Source organism: Myxine glutinosa, chromosome 1 (assembly GCF_964187855.1).
Source record: "Myxine glutinosa chromosome 1, kmMyxGlut1.1, whole genome shotgun sequence".
In the NCBI taxonomy this organism is placed as follows: domain Eukaryota; kingdom Metazoa; phylum Chordata; class Myxini; order Myxiniformes; family Myxinidae; genus Myxine; species Myxine glutinosa.
Window position 1 is genome coordinate 63,065,424 of NC_136261.1, and position 26,264 is coordinate 63,091,687.

The window sequence follows — 26,264 nt, forward strand, 5'->3', positions numbered from 1 at the left end:
AATCCGATCAGAAATATATGACGTTTTTGCTTTCAGAATGATTTTTATGACGAGTCTTTTAGCTATGTTATACAACTGTTTATGGACTGTGAGGCCAGTCTTCAGCCACTGTCTCTCGGCACGTCGTCGTTCCTTTTTGGCAACCTTGACTTCGTCGCTGACTGCGCTGAACCATGGAGTACTCCTGCGTCTGGGAACGGCGCACCGTGTCGCTGGAGCATGACAGTCCAACGCTGTGCGGAGGCAACAGTCGAGGTCTTCTGCAGTGACATAGGAACGGCCAGAGAGACGGGTGTGAAGGTCCTCTTTAAAGGCGGAACGGTCGATGGCACGAATGTTGCGGGCAGTGATGAAGGTGGGCTGAAGACGAGGAACAGCAATACTCAGGTGGCTGGTGACACAGAAGTGGTCCGAGGTGATAGCACAGGTCACTGACGTGGACTGCACCAACTGATCATCGCATCTGTGCACTAACCAATCCAGGATGTGTCCTTTAATGTGTGTAGGTTTGGAGACAGACTGAGACAGACTAAAAGTAGAAAGGAGGTCAATGATCTTTGAAGTGAGAGGATGTTGCGGTTGGTCGTAGTGGACGTTGAAATCTCCAAGAATCAAGACGAAACCAGGAAGAGTATTGCAGTGGTCGAGCAGATTAGGAAGCTGGGTCACGGACATAGAGTCAGTAAGCTTGTTTTTCCGGTTAGGTGGAGGTCGGTAGAGGCAGAAGAAATGAAGAGTGTTTTCTGACAGAGTGAAGGTGACATGGGCTAGCTCGTAGGATGAATGGTCGAACGAAAAAGTCGTGGTGAAGGAGACAAAGGGAGAGAAGTTGTCTCTGTAAATAACAGCCACGCCCCCACCCCTAGAGGAGCGAGGAAATTACTGCAGGGTGTATCCAAGTGGGGTGAGATCAGCACATCTCGCTTCGTCGCCACTGGGTCGGAGCCAAGTTTCGGTCAGAAAAAACACGTCGATATCGTTATCTTGAATAAAAGAGGTAATTTTGGTTCGCTTGTCAGGACTACTTACAGACTGAGCATTGAATAAGGCGAGATACAGGTCAGAACGGTGTTGTTTTGGTGCTGTGTATGTTCTACAGGGATAGATGAGGTTATTGAAGTTGACAGGGGACACTTTTTCGCAGGAATTATTAAAATGTGGGCTGGGCCGTCGCTGGTCGCAAAGAGAAATCACAATCGGTATTTTTCTCTGCTTTCTCCTCCTGCCTCGCTTTGTGCGTTTTCTCGGGAGACCAACGCCGATTTCAAGTTCTCTGAGGCCTGACACGAGTCCAGGAGTCAATCGAGTGGTGTTGTTTAAAGACAAAAGTTTTTGCCGAGTGTAGCGAATAGGCCTCGGGATGGAGGAGTTAGAGCGGATAGTCAAGCTCGGCACATGCAGCGGTGCGTGCAGAGGTGGGGCAAGCGATGGGGCGAGCGGTGGGGCAAGTGGTGGGACGGGCGATGGGGCGGGCGATGGGCCGGGCGATGGGACGAGCGATGGGATGAGCGGTGGGACGAGCAATGGGACGAGCGATGGGGTGAGCGGTGGGACGAGCGGTAGGATGAGCGATGGGGCGAGCGATGGGGCGAGCGATGGGATGAGCGATGGGATGAGCGGTGGGGCGAGCGGTGGACCGAGCGATGGGATGAGCGATGGGGCGAGCGATGGGGTGAGACGGGGAAAAGAACTGTCTTGTTGAGAGGCGCACACCGGGGCTGCGTAAGGCTCAACGAAAAAACATGGCGGGTACTTACAGTTCGAAATTTTCAACTTGGTGGCGAGTAAAAACCAAAGTAATGCAAATCTCACGGGCAGACACGCCGCAATAAGCCAGGAAACGAAACAGGGATCCATCACAATCATTCACACAAAGCACAACACGACAGCACACGCTAAATCCAACAGAATCAATCAAATACACAGGACGACCGACTCAGCTCAGCCTGCTAGGTGAATGACCCGGAAGTTAATCCGAATTCACAGAAGTTAATCCCGGAAGTTAAAAGGCGAATGACCCGGTCAGACACTACGGCATGATGGAGGATCAGAAACGCGGACTCCCACATTGCCACATCCTGCTGATACTTGCTGATGAAGACAAGCCACGTGAGCCCAAGGACATTGATCGCATCGTGTCAGCCGAGATTCCTGATCCTCATATCAACCCAAAACTGCATGATATAATCACACGCAACAACATCCATTGGCCGTGCGGTGCTCTAAACCAATGTTCACCATGCATGTCTCCACAACGGGTATGCGAGAAAAACTTCCCAAAACGCTTTGTCGAGCATACCATGGTGACGGACTCTACGTACCGTACCCAATCTATCGGCGCCGTTCACCATCCCAAGGTGGACACACAAGAAGAAGGTGCGATGACAGGATGTCGAGATCAACAACCAATGGATTGTGCCCTTCAACCCACTGCTGTCTTTGAAATACAACGCCCACATAAACGTCGAGGTTGTGAACTCAGTATCCAGTGTCAAATACATATATAAATATGTGACCAAGGGCAGCGACCGTGTTACCATAAAGCTGGCCAACGGAGAAGAAAGAGATATCCCCAATGACGAATTACAGTGCTTTGTGGATGCGAGATACATCAGTGCCTCTGCAGCTTACTGGCACCTGTACGAGTTCCCTATCCAGCAGATGAAGCCTCCCGTGCAGAAGCTTCCAATCCACTTGGAAGATGAGCAACTCGTCCTGTTCCAACCAGAAGATCTGCATGACATCGTCAACAATGGTCCACCGAAAACAAAGCTCACAGAATTCTTCAAGCTGAAACAGAATACTGAAGTGAAGATCACCTCCCCTGATGTATTTAAGCACTTCAGGTGGGTGCAGAATACCTGGAAGAAGCAGGTTCATGTGACGAAACTGAATCGCAGTGATGAGGATGCCAACCAAGCCTGCTCAGACATGATTGGAAGGATTCCAGTCATAAACCTGACTGCAAGGCAGAGCGAGCTTTTCTACATGCAGATGTTGCTTCACACGGTGGCCGGACCAAAGTCCTACAGAGACCTGAGAGCCTACAATGGAGTGGAGCATCCCACCTACCAAGCTGCCTGCCTTGCCATGGGCCTCCTCGATGATGACTCCAAAATCGACCGAGTGATAATAATAATAATAATAATTCATTTATTTTGTATAGCGCTTTTCATGAAGCCCAAAGGCGCTTTGACAGAGTGCAAAACATAATGCATAACAAAACATGAAAACAACAATTGCCAAAAGACAAGAATCAATAGGGAAATATTTAAAGCAAAAGGAGGGAGAAGGAGATGTGATAGTCAGGGGTTAAATGCTGTGGGTTGAATGTTGAATGCAGTGCTGAACAGGTGGGTCTTGAGTGATGTTTTGAATGTGGTGAGTGAGGAGGAGTCTCTGATGGTGTGAGGTAGTGAGTTCCAGAGGGTGGGAGCAGCGATGGAGAAGGCCCTGTCCCCCCAGGATCTGAATTTGGTCCGGATGGGGGGGAGGTCAGGAGGTTGGTACCAGCAGAGCGGAGGTTGCGGGTGGGAGTGTGTCTGGAGAGGAGGTCAGCCAGGTAGGATGGAAGAAGCTGGAACTTTTATCAGCAATGCCGTCTATCCTGAAGTTCTAAGCTGAAGAAGAGGGACAAAATCATTCAATTCTTTTCCCTAAAGAAAAGCGAACAGTTGATATCACGATTTGAAACACTATGGAATAATATTTACCGATATGAACAGTGATGTGGCTTTTATTGAAATTCTAAAGATCCTGTTTTGATTTTGATGATTTACATGTGATATGATTTGACGGATGTTTATATGAATCGTTTAAAATAAAAAATTTCTGCCTTCAATTTCTGACATTTTGCCTTTTCATTTCGGCTTCCCAATTGAAGCCCCGCCCATAGGGCGGGCACCGTTGCTAGTCAATTTAATTTTCAAAAAGTTAGAGATTCGGATGAAACACTGGTGGTTTTGATATGCTATCAGCCAGTTGATGAAGATGTTCATTATTTTACGATTATTATTTATTTCTTTTAATTACGCAATTAATCAATCAATTACTGTACATCTTTCCCTCCCAAAACCGTCTCTATGTGCTGCATGGCGGTATTGTCGGGTGCCAAAGGTGCCCCAGCAACGCTGCACACTGGAGGATATGTCATTTATTTATTTGGCATGGTGTTGGTGTACTTTGGAATGTATCTGTACTTGTTATCTTATTTGTCTGGGTGATATCTCAGCCATCCTTTGACATAGGAAGCTGAAATTTAGGCAAAATAATGAGCATATGCTTTTGCAAAAAATGGTATCTTTTATTTTTTGATGAAGCAATTTATTGATTAATTACTTAATTATTATCGTTTTATTAAGTACTTATTTATTTTCTTTATCTGAGCAATATCTCAGACATCTTTTCAGTTAGGAAGCTGATATTTGGACATGACGATGACCAAGGGATTTGTCTATAAAGGATAATTTTGATTTATCAATCAATTGATTAATTATTTATTGATCAAAACCCCAAGTCATCAAGCCACACTCCCGAGCCACAAGTCCTCAACCTCCCCTCACAACCCAAAGATTTCAATATTGCTCTTGCCCTCCACACTCCATATCTTCAAACTCCATCCCCACCACAAGTCTTCAAACCCTCCACCCCCACCAGAACACCGCAACCTACCCTTCACCACCTACCAAAGTCTCAACCCTCCCACCTCCCAAATGTGTCCCATCTTTGCTCTCCCCACCCCTTCTGCGCACCAACTCCCTGTCCTCCCCTCCTCTCCATCATAAAACAAAGGCACATTATTACAACAATCACTCATTCTTTCATCAGATAGATAGATATACAGACAAACAATACAAAATTGCATTACACAGGCATTACACAAGGGCATTCTTACAACAGACAAACAGATAGATATTTATATTTATATATATACATACACATATGTATACATATGTATACACATATACACCCACATAGACTCATACACATAAATAGGTAGATAGATACACAGACAGATAGATAGAATAGATAGATAGTTACATAGATAGATAGACAGATAGTCACACACAGATAGATAGATAGGATAGATAGATTAGATAGGATAGATAGATAGTGACAACCAGATAGATAAGATAAATAGATAGATAGATAGTCACACAGATACATTGTTACGTGGTCCCCTCGGTGACTACCTGGTCTCGGTGACCCCCGGACCGTGAGAGGACCTTCGCCAGAAAGTAGTATTATATAGATGCGCTTTCGCAACGCAATCCCTATGAATTCCACCCACGAGACACTGATGTTCAAGAATATATTTCCCAATGGTACTGATACCATACAATTTCCAATGACACAACCACGGAGATTTTCCCCGAGCAATCAACCATACACCACCATCAACAATATTTCAATGACAATCAATTCCCTATGAATAAGATGGCCATCTTATATACGTGTGTCCCGGTGAGTACTCACGACACCCTTATGGTCTCGGTCCCGCACAATGTCTCTGGGCCCCTCCTGACCAAGATGATAGTCGGCGTCGCCGCACTCGGGCGGTTGAACGAACTCCGGGTGGACGTCTCCACCGGGCAGGTATCGTACCAGGCCCCGCGGCTGCAGCCTCTCGTGGCTACGCGAAGCGGGTGCGGTAAAGCAAGCCAAAAGCCCCACGCCACTTGCCAGGCGTGCTAGGCCCCAACCTGCGACTCGTACGCGTCTTTTTAGACGGGGCCGCGAACGGTACCAGACGCGGGGTCGATGCACGGCCCCACGTCAACTTGACGTCTCCACCGGGTCGGTATCGTACCAGGCCCCGCACTCCTCTCGCCAGACGGGCTTCGGAACGCCGCTTTGTCATGCAGCGCAAGGTCGAGGCCACCTTTCGCTTTCGTCCGAGCGGGGCGAGGAAGAACAAGAAGAATACTCGTCCTTTTTTCCTCGTGTCGTTTCCTCTTCCGTTTCCGGTCACTTCCGTTTCCGGCCACTGGTTCAGAAGGGCTCCTGACCCTCCAATCACAACAACCCTTAATATACTACACACGGATAAGCCAAGATCTGAATATTAATTCACATAGATATGTAACACTCCCCCCCTTCAAGAAAGAAAGTTTGACCCCAGCGAAAACTTTCGTTGCCGGCCAACTTGGATAAATAAACCAGATAACTCAACCCCCAAATCCTCAGTTCCCCTGGGCAACAATTATCCCAACTCAAAAATAAAGCAACAAACTCTCACAAAACCCCCAGATTACTCCCTCTGGACTAAACACCAGCAACGACATTGTCCCTGCCAAATCAAACTCCCTCTCATGACCCTCTGACTTTGACCGTCAGCTTCTTGTGAATGAAGGTTAAGGGGTTGATCAAAGATCCAAAGTTACGCAACTCGATAGCACTTTTTCCGGGAGGCCAAGCCGAGTATTCACTACATGGATGCCTTTAGGAACGCGGAGTTCACGGTTAGTCCGTGCAGGAAAGTTCTCTACATGGGCGCCTTGAGGAACGTGGAGTTCACGGTTAGTCCGTGCATGAAAGTTCACTACATGGACGCCTTTAGGAACGGCGTTCACGGTTAATTCGTGTAGGAATCTTGGCTCGGCGGCTCCGCCGCCTTCAGTGCTTCAACTTCTCAGAACTTCCCTAATAATTCTGGTGGGACCCCTTGTCCCTGTAGTCCCACGAATAGCGGTCTCCTTCTCGGCCACTACTTTGCCAATCCTTCCTTCGGGAGCTGCCGTAACTCAGGGAGCCTCCATAATAATATTGATTGCGGCCACCACCAAAACTACCGCCCAGTTGTCCTCTCCTGTAGACCTCTCGACGCCTACGAAATGCCTTCCCTACTGTTATGGTCCGACCCTCCAAATCCTTGCCATTCCAATTCTTCTCTGCCTCTCTGGCGTCTTTGTGCTGGCAAACGTGACAAAGCCGAACCCTCTGGACTGTTGCGTTTCCCAGTCTCTTACCAACCGCACGTCCACCAGCGGCCCATATCTGTTGAAGACAGAGGTCAGAACTTCTTCCTCTGTTTTGAAGTTCAGTCCCCCTACAAATAACTTGGCACTTTTGTCGCCATCCCGAGCTGGTGTGGTGTTATTTTCCCTGCTGGGCTCTTGACCAACCCTCAGGTTACCATAAACTTGACCCCCGGCCAAATCATTCCCGATAACCACAGATACACCCTCTACAGGAAGCGTGGCTTGTAAACCGACGGTGACCGGTCCTGACACCAAATCGGACTCCAAATGGATGACATGAAGGGGAGCACTAACACCGCCCCCAATCCCCTGTAAACGAACACTATCCCCCGTTGCCGTCTCCTCGGACCATGGCAAAATGCCTTCAAGCATTAAAGATTGATGTGCCCCTGTGTCCCTCAATATCCTAACCGGTTTCCGGTTAGTCGAGGCTCCATCCCGTGACACAAACCCCTCTGAAATAAATGGTTGGTAACCCTTTTGATGGCGATTTCTTACGCTAGCCATCGCATTCGGAGTGGTAATAGTCGGACTCCGCTCTGGGTTGTCCCTTTTCATGAGGTAACCACTGGACATCAAGTGTCCAGGTTTCTTGCAAAACGCGCAAGTAGGCCCGGAGGAAAAACTCGTGGTCTGCCTCGGGCCCCCTGAAAAATAAGTTGGTCTTGGGCCCACAGCCCTCTGACTTCGAACAGGTGGGGTATCCGCGTTGTCCCCCTCATCCTCTCGAGGCCGCCGCCATATATTGTCGTTCTCCGCACCTGCTGTTCCCCACCTCCCCTGCGGAGATCTAGGCGAGGAGGTAGGTTCATGGACCCCTATTCGGTGGGTTAAGGCATAATCATCTGCCATGGTGGCTGCGTCCCACAACTTTGGTACTTTCTTTTCCTGCAGGTACACTTTGATGTCCTCGTGGACACACTGCTGAAATTCCTCCACCAGGATCAAGTCCCGCAATGTTTCGAAGTCTTTCCCGACTCCTTTTGACTCACACCACCGATCAAACATGTTTTCTTTCACTCTGGCAAACTCCACATGGGTCTCACTCTCCCTCTTCCTGGCATTCCTAAATTTTTGCCTGTAAGCTTCCGGAACCAACTCATAGGCTTTGAGGATGTGCTTCTTCAGTACCTCATAATCTGCACATTGGTCCATCGGTAGCGCCGAATAAATTTCCTGAGCTTTCCCCACCAGCACACTTTGCACGAGTATGGTCCAGGCCTCCTCCGGCCAATTTAATTGTCGAGCCACTTTCTCAAAGTGTGGAAAAAATTTCGCGACTTCCTTTTCACTGAACGGTGGAACCAGCCTCACATGTCTGCCCACATCCCAGGTTCTCTGGTTAGGTGTCGACCCCGTCAGCAAGGGTGGTGCCTCTCCCCATTCTCTCATTAACTCCAGCTCCTTGAATTTGATTTCTTGCTGAAGCTCCATGTCACGTTCCTTTAATTCCCTTTCCGCTTTTCTCTCCTCTGCTTTTCTCCCTTCTAACCTTTCCTGGAGTTCTCGTTCCCCTCTCCTTTCCTCTGCTTGTTTCTCTTCTCTCCTCTCTTCTGCTTTCCTTTCTTCTTCTGCTAACCTTTCCTGGAGTTCTCGTTCCACTCTCCTTTCCTCTGCTTGTTTCTCTTCTCTCCTCTCTTCTGCTTTCCTTTCTTCTTCTGCTCTTTCCTTTTCTGCTTTCCTTTCTTCTTCTTTTAACCTTTCCTGGAGTTCTCGTTCCACTCTCCTTTCCTCTGCTTGTTTCTCTTCTCTCCTCTCTTCTGCTTTCCTTTCTTCTTCTGCTCTTTCCTTTTCTGCTTTCCTTTCTTCTTCTTTTAACCTTTCCTGGAGTTCTCGTTCCACTCTCCTTTCCTCTGCTTGTTTCTCTTCCCTCCTCTCTTCTGCTTTCCTTTCTTCTTCTGCTCTTTCCTTTTCTGCTTTCCTTTCTTCTTCTTTTAACCTTTCCTGGAGTTCTCGTTCCACTCTCCTTTCCTCTGCTTGTTTCTCTTCCCTCCTCTCTTCTGCTTTCCTTTCTTCTTCTTTGATCCGTTCCTGGCTCCGTAACTGCAACTCCAGTTTCCGGAGCTCCACGTCTTCTGGTTCTTCGGGTAGCCACTCCCAGGCTAACTCGTCCCATGTTCCTAATCCCACCATAGATTGTATCACTGTGGCCTGCAACTCTGCCTTCCTCAAATTAGTTCGGACCTCCAAGTTAAAATGTTTGGCCAATTTCAAGAGGTCCGACTTTAGCAACGCTCGGAACTGTGCCTCACTCGGGGTTACCCCAAAGTTCTGTGCCACAAACGCCATGGTGCCTATCGTTAACACCTGTTAACCTTCACCCAAGACTTTACCCCAATTTCTCAAAAATTTTACCAATTAATAATTAATTAATAAATTTTAATTAATAAAAAATTCTTATTTTATTATTTTATACAATTTTAAATCCCGGACGTAGACCCAATTGCGAATCGTAATTTGGACGAGCCCCCAATTCTGTTACGTGGTCCCCTCGGTGACTACCTGGTCTCGGTGACCCCCGGACCGTGAGAGGACCTTCGCCAGAAAGTAGTATTATATAGATGCGCTTTCGCAACGCAATCCCTATGAATTCCACCCACGAGACACTGATGTTCAAGAATATATTTCCCAATGGTACTGATACCATACAATTTCCAATGACACAACCACGGAGATTTTCCCCGAGCAATCAACCATACACCACCATCAACAATATTTCAATGACAATCAATTCCCTATGAATAAGATGGCCATCTTATATACGTGTGTCCCGGTGAGTACTCACGACACCCTTATGGTCTCGGTCCCGCACAATGTCTCTGGGCCCCTCCTGACCAAGATGATAGTCGGCGTCGCCGCACTCGGGCGGTTGAACGAACTCCGGGTGGACGTCTCCACCGGGCAGGTATCGTACCAGGCCCCGCGGCTGCAGCCTCTCGTGGCTACGCGAAGCGGGTGCGGTAAAGCAAGCCAAAAGCCCCACGCCACTTGCCAGGCGTGCTAGGCCCCAACCTGCGACTCATACGCGTCTTTTTAGACGGGGCCGCGAACGGTACCAGACGCGGGGTCGATGCACGGCCCCACGTCAACTTGACTTCTCCACCGGGTCGGTATCGTACCAGGCCCCGCACTCCTCTCGCCAGACGGGCTTCGGAACGCCGCTTTGTCACGCAGCGCAAGGTCGAGGCCACCTTTCGCTTTCGTCCGAGCGGGGCGAGGAAGAACAAGAAGAATACTCGTCCTTTTTTCCTCGTGTCGTTTCCTCTTCCGTTTCCGGTCACTTCCGTTTCCGGCCACTGGTTCAGAAGGGCTCCTGACCCTCCAATCACAACAACCCTTAATATACTACACACGGATAAGCCAAGATCTGAATATTAATTCACATAGATATGTAACAACATACACAGACATATAGATAGGATAGATATACAGATAGTGACACACAGTTAGATAGATAGGATAGATAGATAGAAAGATAGATAATCACACAGATACATAATACAGATAGATATATAGGATAGATAGTCACACAGATAGATGGATAGGATGGATAGATAGTCACACACAGATATATAGATACACATATAGATAGACAGGATAGATAATCACATAGATAGATAGGACAGATAGATAGGATGGATAGATAGTCACACACAGATAGATATACACATAGATAGATGGATGAGATAGATAGATAGACAGACAGTTTTTTCAGTTTTTCCTTCCTGAGAGGTTGCTTCTGTATCTATCTTGTCTACCCATGCATCCTTCCCTACCCCTCATTCCTCCCCACACCTATTTTCTGTCCTCTATTTGCCCTTCAACTTGCTCTTCGGTAAGTCTTTCATTTGACTAATTCTGCCAGATGATGCCACACAGATCAAGTCATTATATCAGATATGATAGAGTCTCAATATTGAAGTAAAACCTTGCTCTTATCTCATCCTCTCTCACTATTTGTGGAGCTTTATGAGGCCACTGCCATGTTTATAAACCAGAAAAAGACCAAATGAGGTACACTGGTCAATCTAATCGCAACCTGTAGAATTTAAGCTCGGGTAAAATAGACACTGTGGGATATTAACATCCTCAAGCAAGTGCAAATGGACAACTGGCTTTACATCCCCTCTAAAGGATGATACACACAATCCCATATGCAATGCCTCATGCCTCCAATTGGCGTAGCATCAGATGGCAGTTCCGTTGGACCCATGACCTTCACTGACAGTGTCTGGAATCAAACCCAGAACTTCTTTGCTCACGACTTGGCAATGTGAAGGATGAAGGTTTTATTTCTTCTCATTTTTAATTGCAGTCACATTTCCCTTTCTGAAAATGTAAAATATCCTACATGAGATCATAAAGACCACTTACTTCCTGACTACCTTCACAGTTGCAGCAATGCTTCCTGCCCAGTTGACTTTGTGAAGATGACGTTGGGAGGGCATCCTGTACGCCGCTTGAGCACAGACAGCACCATCTCCAAAGTTGGTGGCGTCTTGTTTGCCACCAAATGGTGTTGGTACTGGCAGGATGAGTGTGGAAAGTGGATCGAGTATTCTTCAGAGGTATGCAGGAATATGCCTTCAAATACAAAAAAGATGAAACCCTGTTTTTCTGTTATTCTCAAATTTCTCCATTTCCCCCCAGACCTCACAGCATAGCAAATGTGATGTCACATCTGAAATGTTGGAACAAGCCTATAAAGATGATGACAGCTATACATTGACATTCACCGCTGGCGGTCACGCATACCTAATGGACTTTTCTGGTGAGAATTTGCATCAGTAATGATCACAAGAACTATTATCATTGTCATTACTGTTGTCATATCATTGTCTGCACTGCCTGGGAAGATCCTTATTGTGTCCTTTAAAAACATGCTTTAATCGTCTAGACTGGCACTCGGTAGAGAGCATACTGCCAGGCTGAAAAGTTTACGTTTTGTATCCCAATAATAGGCCAGATCTGGATTCCGACGTGAACCAAAATCGAATTGGCTTGTTCTTCTCGCCTATTCAAATCGTCCACATAGTTTTGTCATATGTCGTCCACAGCTTTTTGAAATATCATGCTATAAAGTCGTAATTGGCCCTATCAGCCTGGCGTTGGCTTAGCGGTTAGGGTGCCGGCTTGGGATCCTAGGATCCTGGGTTCGAATCCCGGTCGATCGCTGAATTAATGTCAGGGGGGTTGACTCAGCTTGTCATCCTTCCGAGGTCGGCAAATTGAGTACCAGCTTGCTGGGATGAATGATCACGGTGTACCCCGATTCAGAATATGCACACTGTATCCCTGCACATCCCTACGCAAACTCTCTACCATATTTCTTCTGAATCCGTCCACACCTTTTTGAGATACCCTGTTGACAAACAAACAGACAGGGGTGAACACATAATGTCCTCCCACTTTCAGTGGCGGAGGTAATACATTTGGAAAACAGCGCAACAAGACCGTTCCTCCGTCAACAACGTTTCTCACAAGTCTTGTGTTGCAGAAATGAAGCAGCAGAACTTTATCACGATGGTGAAGAGGGATGTGCGAAGGAGACCAATGTTTGTATCATCAGAAAGCATGCCAAGACTCATCAAGGAGTGAGTAGTTTTGTTTAAAGGCACACACTCAGCAGTGATCTAATAGTTGCGAATCAATCACTTATAATTGATTGTTTTTCACTAAGTATTTTGATACGTGTTATGAGATTGTGAAAGTTCTTGAATACTTTCCTCTGCTATTTCTCCATGAATGTGTTCTTCCATTTTGTACCTCATTTTTCATTGACATGAGATTGCCGAGAAAGGATGGATAATGACGTCACATAGTAAATGTCTCACCTCTAGACGATTCTCCCACTGGTTTGCCAGGGTTCTGGGAACCACAGATTTCCTTACTTGTTTTATTCTTCTTCCCCAGGGATAAACAGAGGAGACCTGTACTCGCTGGCATTCCGAACAACTGGGACAAATCATTGGTTTCTGACATTGGCTTCAAAGTAAGATAGCATACTTGCAGTAAATGCATTATTCAGTTATACATCACATGATCACTCGGACAAACAGACAGAAGCTTAGGCACAACAACACATTCCAGAAACATGTCTTATTTTCAAAAAAAATTCTAAGGTTCGTAGTGCCGCACACATCACACACACATGGACATACAGACAAATATACGACACACAATACAGGACTGTTGCACGACACCAACACAGCCACTGAGCTTGGGGAAACTGCCGTCATTTCCGGGGACACTCTGAGTACAGACAATGCCACAACAATGGCGCAGCTTTTCTCACGCACTCAGCGGGCCATTTCATAAGGAGGAATTCTCCCCTCCCCATGGATGCCAACCTATGTCCGTGCTCTTATCCTTTTAAATGCTGAAGCGTCCGCCACTTCCCCTCATGCCTCCACACTTCCCTTATTTGTCTAAGTGTCCCTCTATTTTGTCCTTCAACCTTGCTCTTGATGTTCCCATCCCCCTCTCTCTTCCTCTCTTTCTTCTACTGTTCCGTTTGTTCTGTTGCGTTCAGAACCATTCAGTGTTCTAGCTTTTCCAGGAGCTTTGACTTTGTATACAAAAAAGAAAAGAAAACAGACTATAAACAGAAAATCAGCATGAAAAAAGAGGGGGAAAAATGAAAACCAACTTTCTGAAGTGTTTGCTATGACTCAGCTGGGATTTCTTGAGTTGAGATTTTTGGAGTTTATATTTTTTGAGATGAGATTTTTGAGTTGATATTTTTTGTTGATATTTTTTGAGATGAGCTTTTCAGCTGAGATTTTTTGTTGATATTTTTTTAGATGAGATTTTTTAGTTGATTTTTTGTTATTTTTGTTGATAGTTTTTTGAGATGAGTTTTTGAGTTGATATTTTGGAGTTGATTTTTAGTTGTTTTTTATTTTTGAGTTTATACATTTTGAGATGTTATTTTTTGATTTTTTTTGTTGATATTTTTTGAGATGCGATTTTTTGAGATGCGATTTTTTGAGATGAGATTTTTTGAGTTGATATTTTTTGTTTATATTTTTTGAGATGAGATTTTTGAGTTGATATTTCTTGTTGATATTTTTAGAGATGAGATTTTTGGGGGATGAGAGCTGAGATTTTCTAGATTTTTGAGTTTATATTTTTTGAGATGCGTTTTTGTTATTTTTTGATGAAAATCTTTAAGTTAATATTTTTGAGATGCAGTTTTTTAATGAGATTTTTTGTTTGTTTTTTGATGAGATTTTTTGAGCTGATATTTTTTGATGAGTTTTTGAGATTTTTTGAGATGAGATTTTTTATTTTTTGTAATTTTTTAGTTTACATTTTTTATTTTTTTATTTTTATTATTTTTTGAGTATATTTTTTTAGATGAGATTTTTTGTTGATATTTTTGGTTGATATTTTTTATTTTTTGATGAAATTTTTTGAATTGATATATTTTGAGTTGAGATTTTTTTCGTTGAGATTTCGGGAATTTTTTCTTTTTTTTTTCTTTTTTTTTTGTATACAGAATCGAGGCTCATGAAAGAGCTAACTTTTATCACACAAACAAATCAAACAGACAAACAAATAAAGTCTATAAAAAGGGGAGCGGTAGACAAGATGGGGAGAGAATGGGAAGCACATAAACACAACATTTGAGAGCAGGGACATCGGAAATGTGTGGGAGGGAGAGGGCTTGGGGGGAGGCGGCATGGGAAGGGGGGTGGGGGGGGGGGGGAGTGGGAGAAGTATAAACACAAGGACACCAAGGACTTCCAGGAAAGAAGTTGGTATTTCAAAAATGTGGATTTGGGGTAAAATTAGCAGGGGTAGAAAAGATCAAGGTTTTGGATGGGGGAAGATAAGAGATGGTGGTGAACAGCTGTTTTAAAGCCCTGGGGGTGGAGTGGGATTGAGGAGAGTGAGGGAGTTTGTTCCAGAGGTGGGAGAAAAGAGGAATGAAGGAATCAACGTAAGCAGAGAGTCTTGATTTTCGCAGTTTAACCATAAGAGGGTTGCAGGCAGATATTGTGCAACCTGTAGGAATATTTGGGGGACAGAGCCCAGAGAGAGCTGGGGGAGCAAGGCCGGAGAGGAGTCGGTAGAAGACGGAAAGACCACCAACCTGCCTGTGGTGAGTACGTGAAAGGCCCTCGGAGGTAGCTTCATCGTGGGAGATTCCAATGATTCTGAACGCTTTGGTTTCCACAGCGTGAAGACGAGCTACGTGTGAGGCAGGGGCACTAGCCCAGAGGGGAGAGCAGTATAACATTGAGCTGCAGATGAAAGCCTTGTATGTGGTAAGGAGCTCAGGTGTGCCACGGAAGGACTTCGCACGATGGAGGATGCCCAGTCGGCGACTGGCTTTGGAGGCCAGATTTGAAATGTGGTTTTCCCAGGAAAGATCATGGCAGATAGTGAGACCCAAAAGCTTGAGTGACAGAACTTCTTGGAGAGGAGTATTCAGAAAGTGGATGGGAGGGTTGTCCAGTCGGTCTTTTCGGAGAGACATCATAAGAGTGTGAGATTTGTCAGGATTGAAAGACATGTTCCACTTGTTTGCCAAGTCTGTGATTTTGTCCAGGACTGCAGAGAGTGAGGAGGCTGCAGACTGCCGATCTGAGGGATGAGGAATGGAGCGACAGAGAGTAGAGTCATCAGCAGAGAGATAGAGAGGATTTTCAAGAGAGTCGGAGAGATCATTGATGAAGACCAGAAAAAGCACTGGGCCCAGAACACTGCCTTGGGGAACTCCAGCCTGAACAGGAAGAGGAGATGAGAGAAACCCATTCAGGGCCACACGTTGACTACGACTAGAGAGGAAGTCCGCCAGCCATGTGAGGAGATTTCAATTGACTTCCAGACTCAGCACAGACACTTTCACCTTACCACCAGAGTCATTTGCTTACCACCAGAGTCAGATACAATACACAGGTGATTTTTGTTTATGACGGCTCACAATGAATTTTTATAGCTTGCATCCTCTTAATGTGATGACTTCATTTTTAATTACTGATCACATTGATCAAACAAAAAACGTTTTTTAACCTGAAGCTCCTTGCTGTCAAAGCAACATTCATGAAGCTATACCTCATTTCAGTTGGGGCACAGCAAGTATATCACCCATGTCTGAAGGCAATTAGTAAGCCAACTGGGTTTTTGAGTAAGCACAGTTGAGGTCTGAGAAGGATTGGTGATCTTGGCCTTGTCTACAAAGATAAGGTTAAGGCAATCACCCATAGCATAGTCAGTGTCCATTACAACCCCATCCTCTCAGAATGAAGGAACAGATGAGGAGCATGCTCCAGACCCAGATGACCTATTTGTTTGTGGATGGTGAAACATCTGTGAGTTCAGACATCAGACTGACCTGCTGATGTATTCTGGCATATCTAAGGAAGGAAACAACGGGTATGAGCTTTAGCGAGAAGTCCCATCAGTGAGGTTGGTTTTCCAGGAGGAATAGGCAAGCTGCTTTCTACCAATTTCTTCACCACATTAATCATTGTATTTTACCAGGACGAGGGGGGTCTATGGCCGTACATCCTCACCCACTCGGGCTCGCCGTTCACCCCATTGCGGCTCCCAACACCAAAACCCCAATTTGAGGCTGTAGCCGCCCAATATAGTTTTTATAGTGTCACAATTTTGTTGCAATCTGCCCTCTTGGCATAATGTCTGAAGCATTGCAACATTGTTGGAGTTTGTTAGTTAAAAACCATACATTTAGAGAAACATCTTACCAGGCTTATCTCTGTATACTGTACACCTTGTGTACACATTGGTAGATATGGCCACATGCCTGATCGACAGGCATTATTTGCACAGCACAGCGCCACTTGTGGTGAATGAAAAACCCATATTTGATAACCTCCAGCAGGCTTTGGGAAATGAACTAGCCAAGAGCACATCACCCCACAGGCCTACATAGGGTGATTGAGGTTGGCCATCTTCACCGTTTCAATGTCCATTGTGTTGGAACAACAAGCAAAAATCATTCATTCCCTTCATCATCAATTGGGTAAAAGCCTGGTGATATCTTTCTCTAAATGTATGTTTTTCGACGAGCAAACTGCAACAACATTGCAACACTTCAGACATCATGTCAAGAGGGCAGAATGCAACAAAACTGTGACTCACTGTAAAAAACGATATAGAGCAGCTATGGCCTCAAAATCGAGTTTTGGTGTTGGGAGTAGCACAGGGTGAATGACGGATCCCAGTGAGCGAAAATGTATGGTCATAGTCTCCCCCCCCCCCTCCCCCCCCCCCACCCACCCACCCAGCATTGGGCAGAATAGCTGGAGGCATGAAGGTATGAACCTCATGAATGAGGAGAGGGGGTAGTTTGCTGAAAAATTAGTCCTAGTCACTGTCATCCCTCATCCTGACTCATGATCTTCATTACCCCCATTAACCCTTGCTAACCCAACCCTCTTTCTTGCTGGTTTCCGTGTTTCATCCCTTTCTCTCTCTTCCTTTCCTGTTCGTTTATTCCCTTGCCAGTTTTACCCAATTGCTGCCCTGCTGCCCCACTGTCAACATAAACTTGCTCATCCTTGCTCTTGTAGTGAAAAAATTGGACGAGTCTGTGAAAGAGATGGAGGACTGAGGGCCAGTTCAATTTGCTTGATTAAACTGCCAGAAAAAGTGGTGTCTTGGTGGACCCCTAAAGACCACTAGGGAGACAGACACCTTCAACACTAAACAGATTGGCAGAAGCCAGTAGCACCACAAAAGGACTTTGCTGCAATTTTTCGAACACTAGTGTAATGACTGAATCCAAGCAAGCTGGAATGGCTGCAGTTGAAATCACCACAGATTACGAAAGAGTTGGGATGGGAGGATAGGATAGAGTCAAAATTGGCTGAAAGCTTCATACATGGGTCCATCACAGTTGCGAGAGTGGTACACCACACACATCAACAACATTGATTTGGAGGACACGGATCCCGAGACATTCCACAGGGAATGGGGGAGAGATTAGTGCGTGAACATTCTCCTCCATTTCCCCGTGTGAGTGAGTGGGCCCTGTGTCTGGGTAATAAGTTAAACTGGTTAAGCTCTGTTCTGTGTCCCCCTTTCCTTCATCATTATCATTGTAAATAATAATAAATCATGTTCTTCCTCTGATTTGACTGTCCTGTCCCTTCCATCCATTGGCTTCGCATGGTACGAATAAAACCGCTCGAATCGGGTTCCAATAAAAGTAACAGCACGAGTCACGTGATACGCATACAGCTCGGGCGTACTCGATTAAGCGTGGCTCGTGCGAGGCTCAATCACCGCTTTCGTGGCAGCCTGGGTTAAAGGTACGTGCGAATTTGTCCTGATACCCTTTTTCACGTTTGCCCGGAAGTGGCGATTCGGCCTCACGGACCCGAAGACCCAGGGCGAAAAAAGGGGTTTAATCCCCCCTTTGTAACGGGAACGGGCTTCAGGATATCCGCAACAATATATATGCAGTCATGGTAAAAAGTAAGTACACCCATGTAAAGTTTTGACTTTTTCAACATATTTCAACATACAGCTATTTGATCTTCATTTCAACAATATTGACAGATAAAGGTGATATAATAGAACAAATATCATGAAACATTTACATTTTGTAGTCCATTGTATAATTTAAATAAACATAAATGCAAATTTCGCATGTGGAAAAAGTAAGTACACCCTTGGCTCTAATAGGTGGTATTGCCCCCTTTGGCAGAAACAACCTCAAGTCGGCATTTCTTATAACTGTCTACCAGTCTCAGACATCGACTGGGAGAAATTTTTGCCCACTCCTCCATGCAGAATTCTTTCAGCTGTGCGATGTTTGAGGGGTTTCTTGCATGCACAGGTCGTTTCAAATCCCGCCACCACATCTCGATGGGATTTAGATCCGGGCTTTGACTTGGCCATTCCAGAACCCTCAATTTCTTTCTTTTCAGCCATTCCTTGGTGGATTTACTGGTATGTTTAGGGTCATTGTCATGCTGCAAGGTCCACCTTCGGTTGAGCTTCAACTTTCCGACAGATGGCCTCACATTATCCTCAAGCACCCTCTGGTACAATGAAGAATTCATAGTGGATTCTATGATGGTGAGCTGCCCACGCCCTGATGCAGCAAAGCTGCCCCAAACCATAATATTTCCACCACCATGCTTTACAGTTGGTATCAGGTTCTTGTGGTCAAATGCTGTCTTTGGTTTTAGCCAAACATGTCTTCTGGTACTGTGGCCAAATAGCTCTACCTTTGACTCATCTGTCCAGAGCACATTGTTCCAGAAGTGCTGGTCTTTGCCTCGGTGTTCATTGGCAAACTTTAGTCTTGCCCTGATGTTCTTTCTGGACAGCAAAGGTTTCCTCCTGGCACACCTCCCATGTAGATCAAATTTGTGCAGCCTCTTTCTAATGGTAGACTCGTGCACTTTGACATCAAAAGTGGCAAGAGCTACCTGTAGGTCCCGTGATGACATTCTGGGGGTTCTTAGAGACTTCTTTCAGCATCTTGCGGTCTGCCCTCGGGCTGAACTTGCTGGGACGGCCTGGCCTGAACAAGTTGGCAGTTGTTTGGAATCTTCTCCACTTGTAGATGATCTTCCGGACAGTCGAATGATTGATTTCAAATTGTTTGGAGATCTTTTTAAATCCCTTCCCAGACTTGTAGGCATCTATAACCTTCTTTCTGAAGGCCTCAGAGAGCTCTTTTGATCTAGGCATGGTGACACCGCACACTTCAACAACAAAGAGCAAACCAAACTAAATGTCTGAGGTTTAAATAAGACAGGTTCCTCCAAGATCCTCTCTAACGATGTTCTAATCATTTGCACCTGAGCTGGTGCACCTGATTCTAATTTTAGGTATTTGAAATAGTGATAAATGTCGGGGTGTGCTTACTTTTTCCAAATGCGACATTTGCATTTATGTTTATTTAAATTGTACAATGGACTACAAAATGTAAATGTTTCATGATATTTGTTATATTATATCACCTTTATCTATCAATATTGTTGAAATGAAGATTAAATAGCTGTATGTTGAAATATGTTGAAAAAGTCAAAACTTTACTTGGGGTGTACTTACTTTTTCACGTGACTGTGTATATATATATATATATATATATATATATATATATATATATATATATATATATATATATCATGGTTATTTCACTTGGATAATACCATAGGCTGACACCAGAGGCTTGACATCAGAGGACTGATATACCAGAGGCCTCAAACCCGAGACCGACATGTACTGTCGCCTTCACAATGTTCATGACGCCTAGCGGCTCCAACTTATTGATATTTGATGAGCCTCTTAACGGTTGCTTCGGTTGTCTTACACTGAACGGAAAACTTCATGGGATGGCATGGCGGTTGTGAATATGACACTTCCAAAGTTGTATTCGGCTTACTTATGCATCCAAAATGGTGGATGTATGTTTATTTAAAGTTACAATTGTGGGTGATGTCGAGCCAGCTGTCCTACCAATGGGTGTAGAGCAAACATACACACATACATAGAAACACCCTGCTGCATTATACAGGATATAGATTACTGTCCATTGATTAATCCTTTGTGTAAAGCTATTTTACGTGTTAATAAATTACTAAACCAAGCTTTTTTGACACGACACGTTACTATAATCATCTTGAAGTTGTGAAATGTTCTTCATCTCAGTCACTAACATATTTTCGGTTTGCTTGTGAAGCGAGTTTCAGTTCCCCAAGACTCAGACGAGTTCAAGGATGTCGTGGCCAAATTCCAAATCACTTTGCCAGACTGCAGAGTCACAAAGGTGGAGAGAATTCAGAACCTCGAGCTGTGGAGTACTTTTAAGAGGTATGCCTTCTTAGTTTGGATGAGGAGGATGAGGCGACTGGGGGAAACCTGGTAACCTGGAAATCCAGAAAGAGGTGGCCCTGAAGTGGGTTAATGGGGTTATAAATGATAATGGTTGTGGATGGTGGATGGTTGATGCTTTAAGATGGTGGTGAATGGCTGTCTTGAAGCCATAGAGGGAAGAATGCGATTCAACAGACTGAGGAAGTTGGTTCCACAGGTGGGGAAAAAGAGGAACAAATGAATGGATGAGAGCAGTGGGTCTGGATTTTTGGAGTTTCACCAGAAGTGAGTTATTGGGAAACTGTATGCCCTGCAGAAACTTGGGGTTCAGGGGTGGGGGCAGAGCACGGAAAGGGCAGAGGGTGTTAGACCAGAAAGTAGAAGACAGGGAGACCACTGACCTGTATTCCCCACACACTCTTTCCTCCTTGTAAATTCCCCACACTCCCTTTTTACCTTGTATTTCGCTTTTCTGATCTTTCAAACATGGAAGCTAGGAAATGTGTTTAGCATAAAAACTTTGTGGGATTGGCACGATTGTTCAGAGAAGTGTACTTCCCTTTGAGCTGCCTTGTCTGAGATTGATTGCCTACCAGACTATAAACCGTAATGTTGGAATTTCTGCCACTGCTTTTCATCAACCTGTGTGCCAACGTTCGGAGGACAGGTTAAACTGGCTGTCCCATCGATTAGCATTTTCTTGTGGATGTTAAATATCCTATGGTACCTTTAGAGAAGATTAGGCCAATGTATGTTAGTACCCTGGCTAAATTCTTGTCGGTGGACTACTTCAGTAGTATCTTACAAGGGAGTAACAACCTGTCCAGGGTATATTCTGAACAATTAAAATATTCACAACCTGGCAATGGGCCAGGAATAAGATACCCCGCACTGCGCGACCCCACTTAGCATGGATTCGCTTTTGTGTGAACTAAATATTCAGTTTTTAATTACCTAAAACACAAAAAAAATATTGATTTAAAACCATCAAGCTGTAGGAGTTGCGGACAAGGAGAAGGCGAGACACTTCTTAGCTTGTTCAAAGCTCCTTTATTCCAACAGAAATCAATCACGACCGGAACTCATGCATCTTTTATAACACGCAAAACCCTCTTAAGGGGGCGTGGCTCCAACCACCGAGCACACGCCACGCCCATACCATCAATAGCCCCACTGGTCCAGTGCCTGTGGATTATGTCCCAATGGGGTAACCCCCCCCCCAGAATTCACTCGCATGGGCAATGCCAGTTTTCGGGGGGCCTTAACCACCCGGCCGAAACGACTGAGGACCTGAGCAGGGACTGTTAGTGGCTTGGCAGTAGGCGGGCCAACCGGGGACTTACCCGACGGGGGACGGCCCCGCCGTGGGGGTTGAGCCAACTGAGGGGGCTGGCCTAGATCTAAGTGAGCTGGCTTGAGGCGGTCCACCGAAAGGTGGTCCAGTTTGCCACCGATGACGACCACGAAGAACTTGTCCCCGGCCTCCAGAATGCGGAAAGGCCGATCGTAAGGCGGCCGAAGCGGCCCCCGGTGCGTGTCCTGGCGAACAAAAACGTTCTCCGCTGCACCTAGATCCGGCGGGACGTGGGCCCGAGGCAAACCATGTTGAGATGTGGGCACTGGTGCAAACATCTTGGCATTCTCCTGGAGAACCGACCGCTGACGGGCAGCGGACCAGGGGCTTGTGGCATCAGGCATGAACTCCCCGGGAACCCGCAGCGGCTGGCCATAGACGAGCTCAGCGGATGAGGACTGGAGATCTTCCTTCGGGGCTGTCCTGAGGCCCAACATGACCCACGGGAGTCTGTCGGCCCAACTGTCATCCCGGTGGCTGGCCCTGAGAGCAGCTTTCATAGAGCGATGGAACCTCTCACACAAACCATTAGCCTGGGGATGATATGCAGTGGTGCGATGGAGCTTTACCCCGAGCCCCTGGGCAACAGCACCCCAGAGCTCTGAAGTGAACTGGGGCCCCTGTCTGAAGAGATGTCCGAGGGAGGGCCAAAACGGGCAACCCAAGTGCCGATGAACGCCCGGGCCACATCGGCGGACGTTGGAGATGTGAGCGGGACGGCCCCTGGCCACCTGGTGATCCTATCGATCATCGTGAGGAGGTGGGTGATTCCCTGTGAGGGGGGGGGGGGGGAGGGGTCCTACCAGGTCCACGTTAACATGGTCAGAGCGTCGCTCTGGCACTGGGAATGGCGCCAATGTGGCCTGGGTATGGCGATGCACCTTCGAGTGTTGAGTGTTGGCACTCGACGCAGGGGTTGGCCCAGTCGCGCACATCCTTCCTGAGCCCGTGCCAAACGAACTTCGCCGCCACTAACTTTTGCGACGCCTTCCTGCCCAGGTGAGAAAGACCGTGGACGGCCTTGAACACCAGCCATCTCCAGCTGGTGGGTAAGACGGGGCGAGGCTGTCCCAAAGGTACGTCGCACAGTAGCGTGGTGCCCGTGTCCTCGAATGGCACATCGGACAGTCGAAGCCCTGTGACCGCTGCCCTGCAGGCCTGGACATCCTGGTCGGAGATCTGTTCAGCGGCCATGCGGACATTGTCGATGCCAAGGTGAACTGCGCCAGCTATGGACCGGGAGAGACAATCGGCGACCATATTGTCCTTCCCAGCAACATGTTGGATGTCCGTTGTGAACTCGGAAATGAAGGAGAGCTGGCGTTGTTGACGGGCAGACTCCACTTTAGACGGCAGTGGGACGGCCCCCTCCCTCGTGATGCGGTGGCCGAGAAAGTCAATTGAGGCCACCCCAAACAAGCACTTGGCCGGGTTAATGATCAGGCCGTGCTGACTGAGGCGTTCAAAGAGCGCTCGGAGGTGAAGCATGTGCTCAGTCCTGAAAGTGCTGGCGATGAGGATATCGTCCAGGTAGACGAACAGAAACGGCAAATCCCGCAACATGCTGTCCATCAGGCGCTGGAAAGCCTGGGCTGCGTTCTTGAGCCCAAAAGGCATATGGAGGAATTCGAAAAGCCCGAACTGTTTAATCACTGCGGTCTTAGGAATGTCCTGCGGCCGGACGGGGACCTGGTGGTAACCACGGACGAGGTCCACCTTAGAAAAAATAACTTTACCGGCCAAGCGGGCAGAAAAATCCTGGATGTGCGGGATTGGGTAGCGGCCGGGGGTAGTGGCATCGTTAAGGCGGTGATAATCCCTGCACTGGCGCCAACCGCCACCTGGCTTCGGCGCAATGTGGAGAGTCGAGGCCCATGGGCTGTCGGAACGTCACACGATGCCAAGACGCTCCAATGTGTCGAACTCCGCCTTTGTGATAGCGAGTTTCGCCGGATCGAGGCGTCGATCCCCGGCGTAGACAGGCGGGCTGGTGGCCGGAATGTGATGCTCCACACCGTGCTTGATGGCATCAATCGAAAAGGTGGGCCGTGTAAGGGCCGGGAACTCGGTGAGGAGGCGGGCGAACTCATCAGAGGTCGAGAGCATGCACACAAGCCTCATCGAGGCGGACCCGCTCGGCGAGCATGGAAGAGAACTGAATGTCTCCGCATTAATGAGTCGCCGATTTTTCACATCCACCAGTAGGCCGTTGGCGCAGAGGAAACCAGCGCCCAGCAAGGGGGTGGACACCTTTGCCGTGACAAAATCCCATGCAAACCGCTGCCCGCCAAAGCACAGTGCCATGGTCCGTTTGCCAAAGGTCTGAATAGCACTGCCGTTGGCGGCTTCCAGGGCGGGGCTGTGACTCCCGGCCTCCCGGTCCGATGCCGACGCAGGTAGAATGCTCACCTGGGCACCTGTGTCGCAGAGGAAGCGACGTCCGGAGTCGGTGTCTGAAATGAACAGCAAACTGCCCAAACGGCCAACGCTCATGGCAGTTAACGAGCGCCGGCCACCCCGTTTCCCGACTCGCTGAAGCTGCCGGCATGCCTTGGCCTTGGGCCCAAACTTTGCGCGGTAACGGCACAAGCCTGGGGCCTTCCGCCGCTGGTCCGTAATGGTGTCCGCCCGTGGCGCAGGCTCGACTGGGCCGGGGTCCAATGCAGCCGCACTACATTGCTGTCTGGCAGAGAAAAACTTGTCTGCTTCCCTGGCCAGGGCGCGGAAATCCTTAACGGGCGAGTTGGCCAAGGCTGACCGTATCTGTCCTGGCAGCTGCTGCAGGAACAGCTCCCTGAAGAGGAAACATGGCCGGCGGCTGCCCAGGAGAGACAGCATGTGGTCCATCTGCTCCGACGGCTTTGAGTCGCCCAGCCCGGGTCGAGAAAGAAGTTGGCGGGCGCGCTCGGCCTCAGTGAGCTCGAAGGTTTCGATCAGCAGCGATTTTAGCGTCTCATACTTGCCGCCCTCCGAAGGATCCTGGAGAAGGCTCGCCACCCTGGTCGCAGTGGAGCTGCTGAGCACAGACACGACATAATAATACTTCATGTCGTCGGCAGAAATGCTCCGCATGGCGAACTGGGCCTCAGCTTGTGCGAACCAAACGGCAGCTTGTCGTTCCCAAAACTCCGGCAGCTTAATCGAAACTGCGCTTGTCCCCATGTTTGTTTGAAGCCCCCAAAAACGTTTGGGAGCAGCCGGGGTCACCAATGTAGGAGTTGCGGACAACGAGAAGGCGAGACACTTCTTAGCTCGTTCAAAGCTCCTTTATTCCAACAGAACTCAATCACGACCGGAACTCATGCATCTTTTATAAAACGCAAAACCCTCTTAAGGGGGCGTGGCTCCAACCACCTAGCACATGCCACACCCATACCATCAATAGCCCCACTGGTCCCATGCCTGTGGATTATGTCCCAATGGAGTAAATCCCACAAAGTGAGTAAAACGTTGCAAGTTTAAATGCACCGCCTTGACCGAAGATGCAACCACTGGTGTTGACATCGCTGGCAGCCAATAAGAGCGCTTATCTGAGCGACTCTCCTTTCAAGCACTCAGCCCGTGCATTATTGGCTTACTGCTCTGTGTGCCGCCATATTGGTAATTGTGCTGAAAGTTATTAACTAAAATTGAAAGTGTTAAGGTGGATGGAGTCAGGTGTTGGTGCCACCACTGTTGGGTGTGAATTTGGTTTATGGGAGTCGTTTTTAAGGACAATTGTAAAGAACAAAGAAAATAAATAAGGCAGTCCGTCCACAACTCCCGTAGATGCTACAACATTAATGAGATGTCGGAGCAATTTTAATGGAGAATACGGAGAGAATTTATCTTGGATTGAGGATGTGAATCAGCACGCCATGCCCTTAAGCCAGGCTATAATTATGGCGAAGGCAACAAGTTGATATGATGGGGTAAAATAACTGGAAGGGTTCGGAAAAGGTGCTGAGTTTATATGATCAAGTGAAAGAGCAGTTTTTAATGTGAATGAAACTGGGCTTGTATGGAAGAGAACACAGTCCTGCACGTTCATTTCCAAGGAAGTGCATTATGCCTCCAGCTTCAAGGAAGCAAATGACCGCATAACACTCCTGATACTGGCAAAGAGAACATTACCCGAAGCCATG

The 26,264-nt window shown here is 47.1% G+C and overlaps 1 protein-coding gene across 3 annotated transcripts in view; it reads left to right on the forward strand.

Annotated features, from left to right (window-relative positions):
• The window catches only part of LOC137424643 (protein mono-ADP-ribosyltransferase PARP12), a 109,898-nt gene that overhangs the window by 77,261 nt on the left and 6,373 nt on the right, over positions 1-26,264 (forward strand). For all 3 annotated transcript variants that reach the window (XM_068112329.2, XM_078772402.1, XM_078772404.1), the window contains exons 10-14: positions 11,374-11,548; positions 11,631-11,751; positions 12,478-12,574; positions 12,894-12,972; positions 20,653-20,783. In XM_068112329.2, the coding sequence (XP_067968430.2) occupies positions 11,374-11,548; positions 11,631-11,751; positions 12,478-12,574; positions 12,894-12,972; positions 20,653-20,783 (603 nt within the window). The remainder of the gene's footprint in view (positions 1-11,373; positions 11,549-11,630; positions 11,752-12,477; positions 12,575-12,893; positions 12,973-20,652; positions 20,784-26,264) is intronic.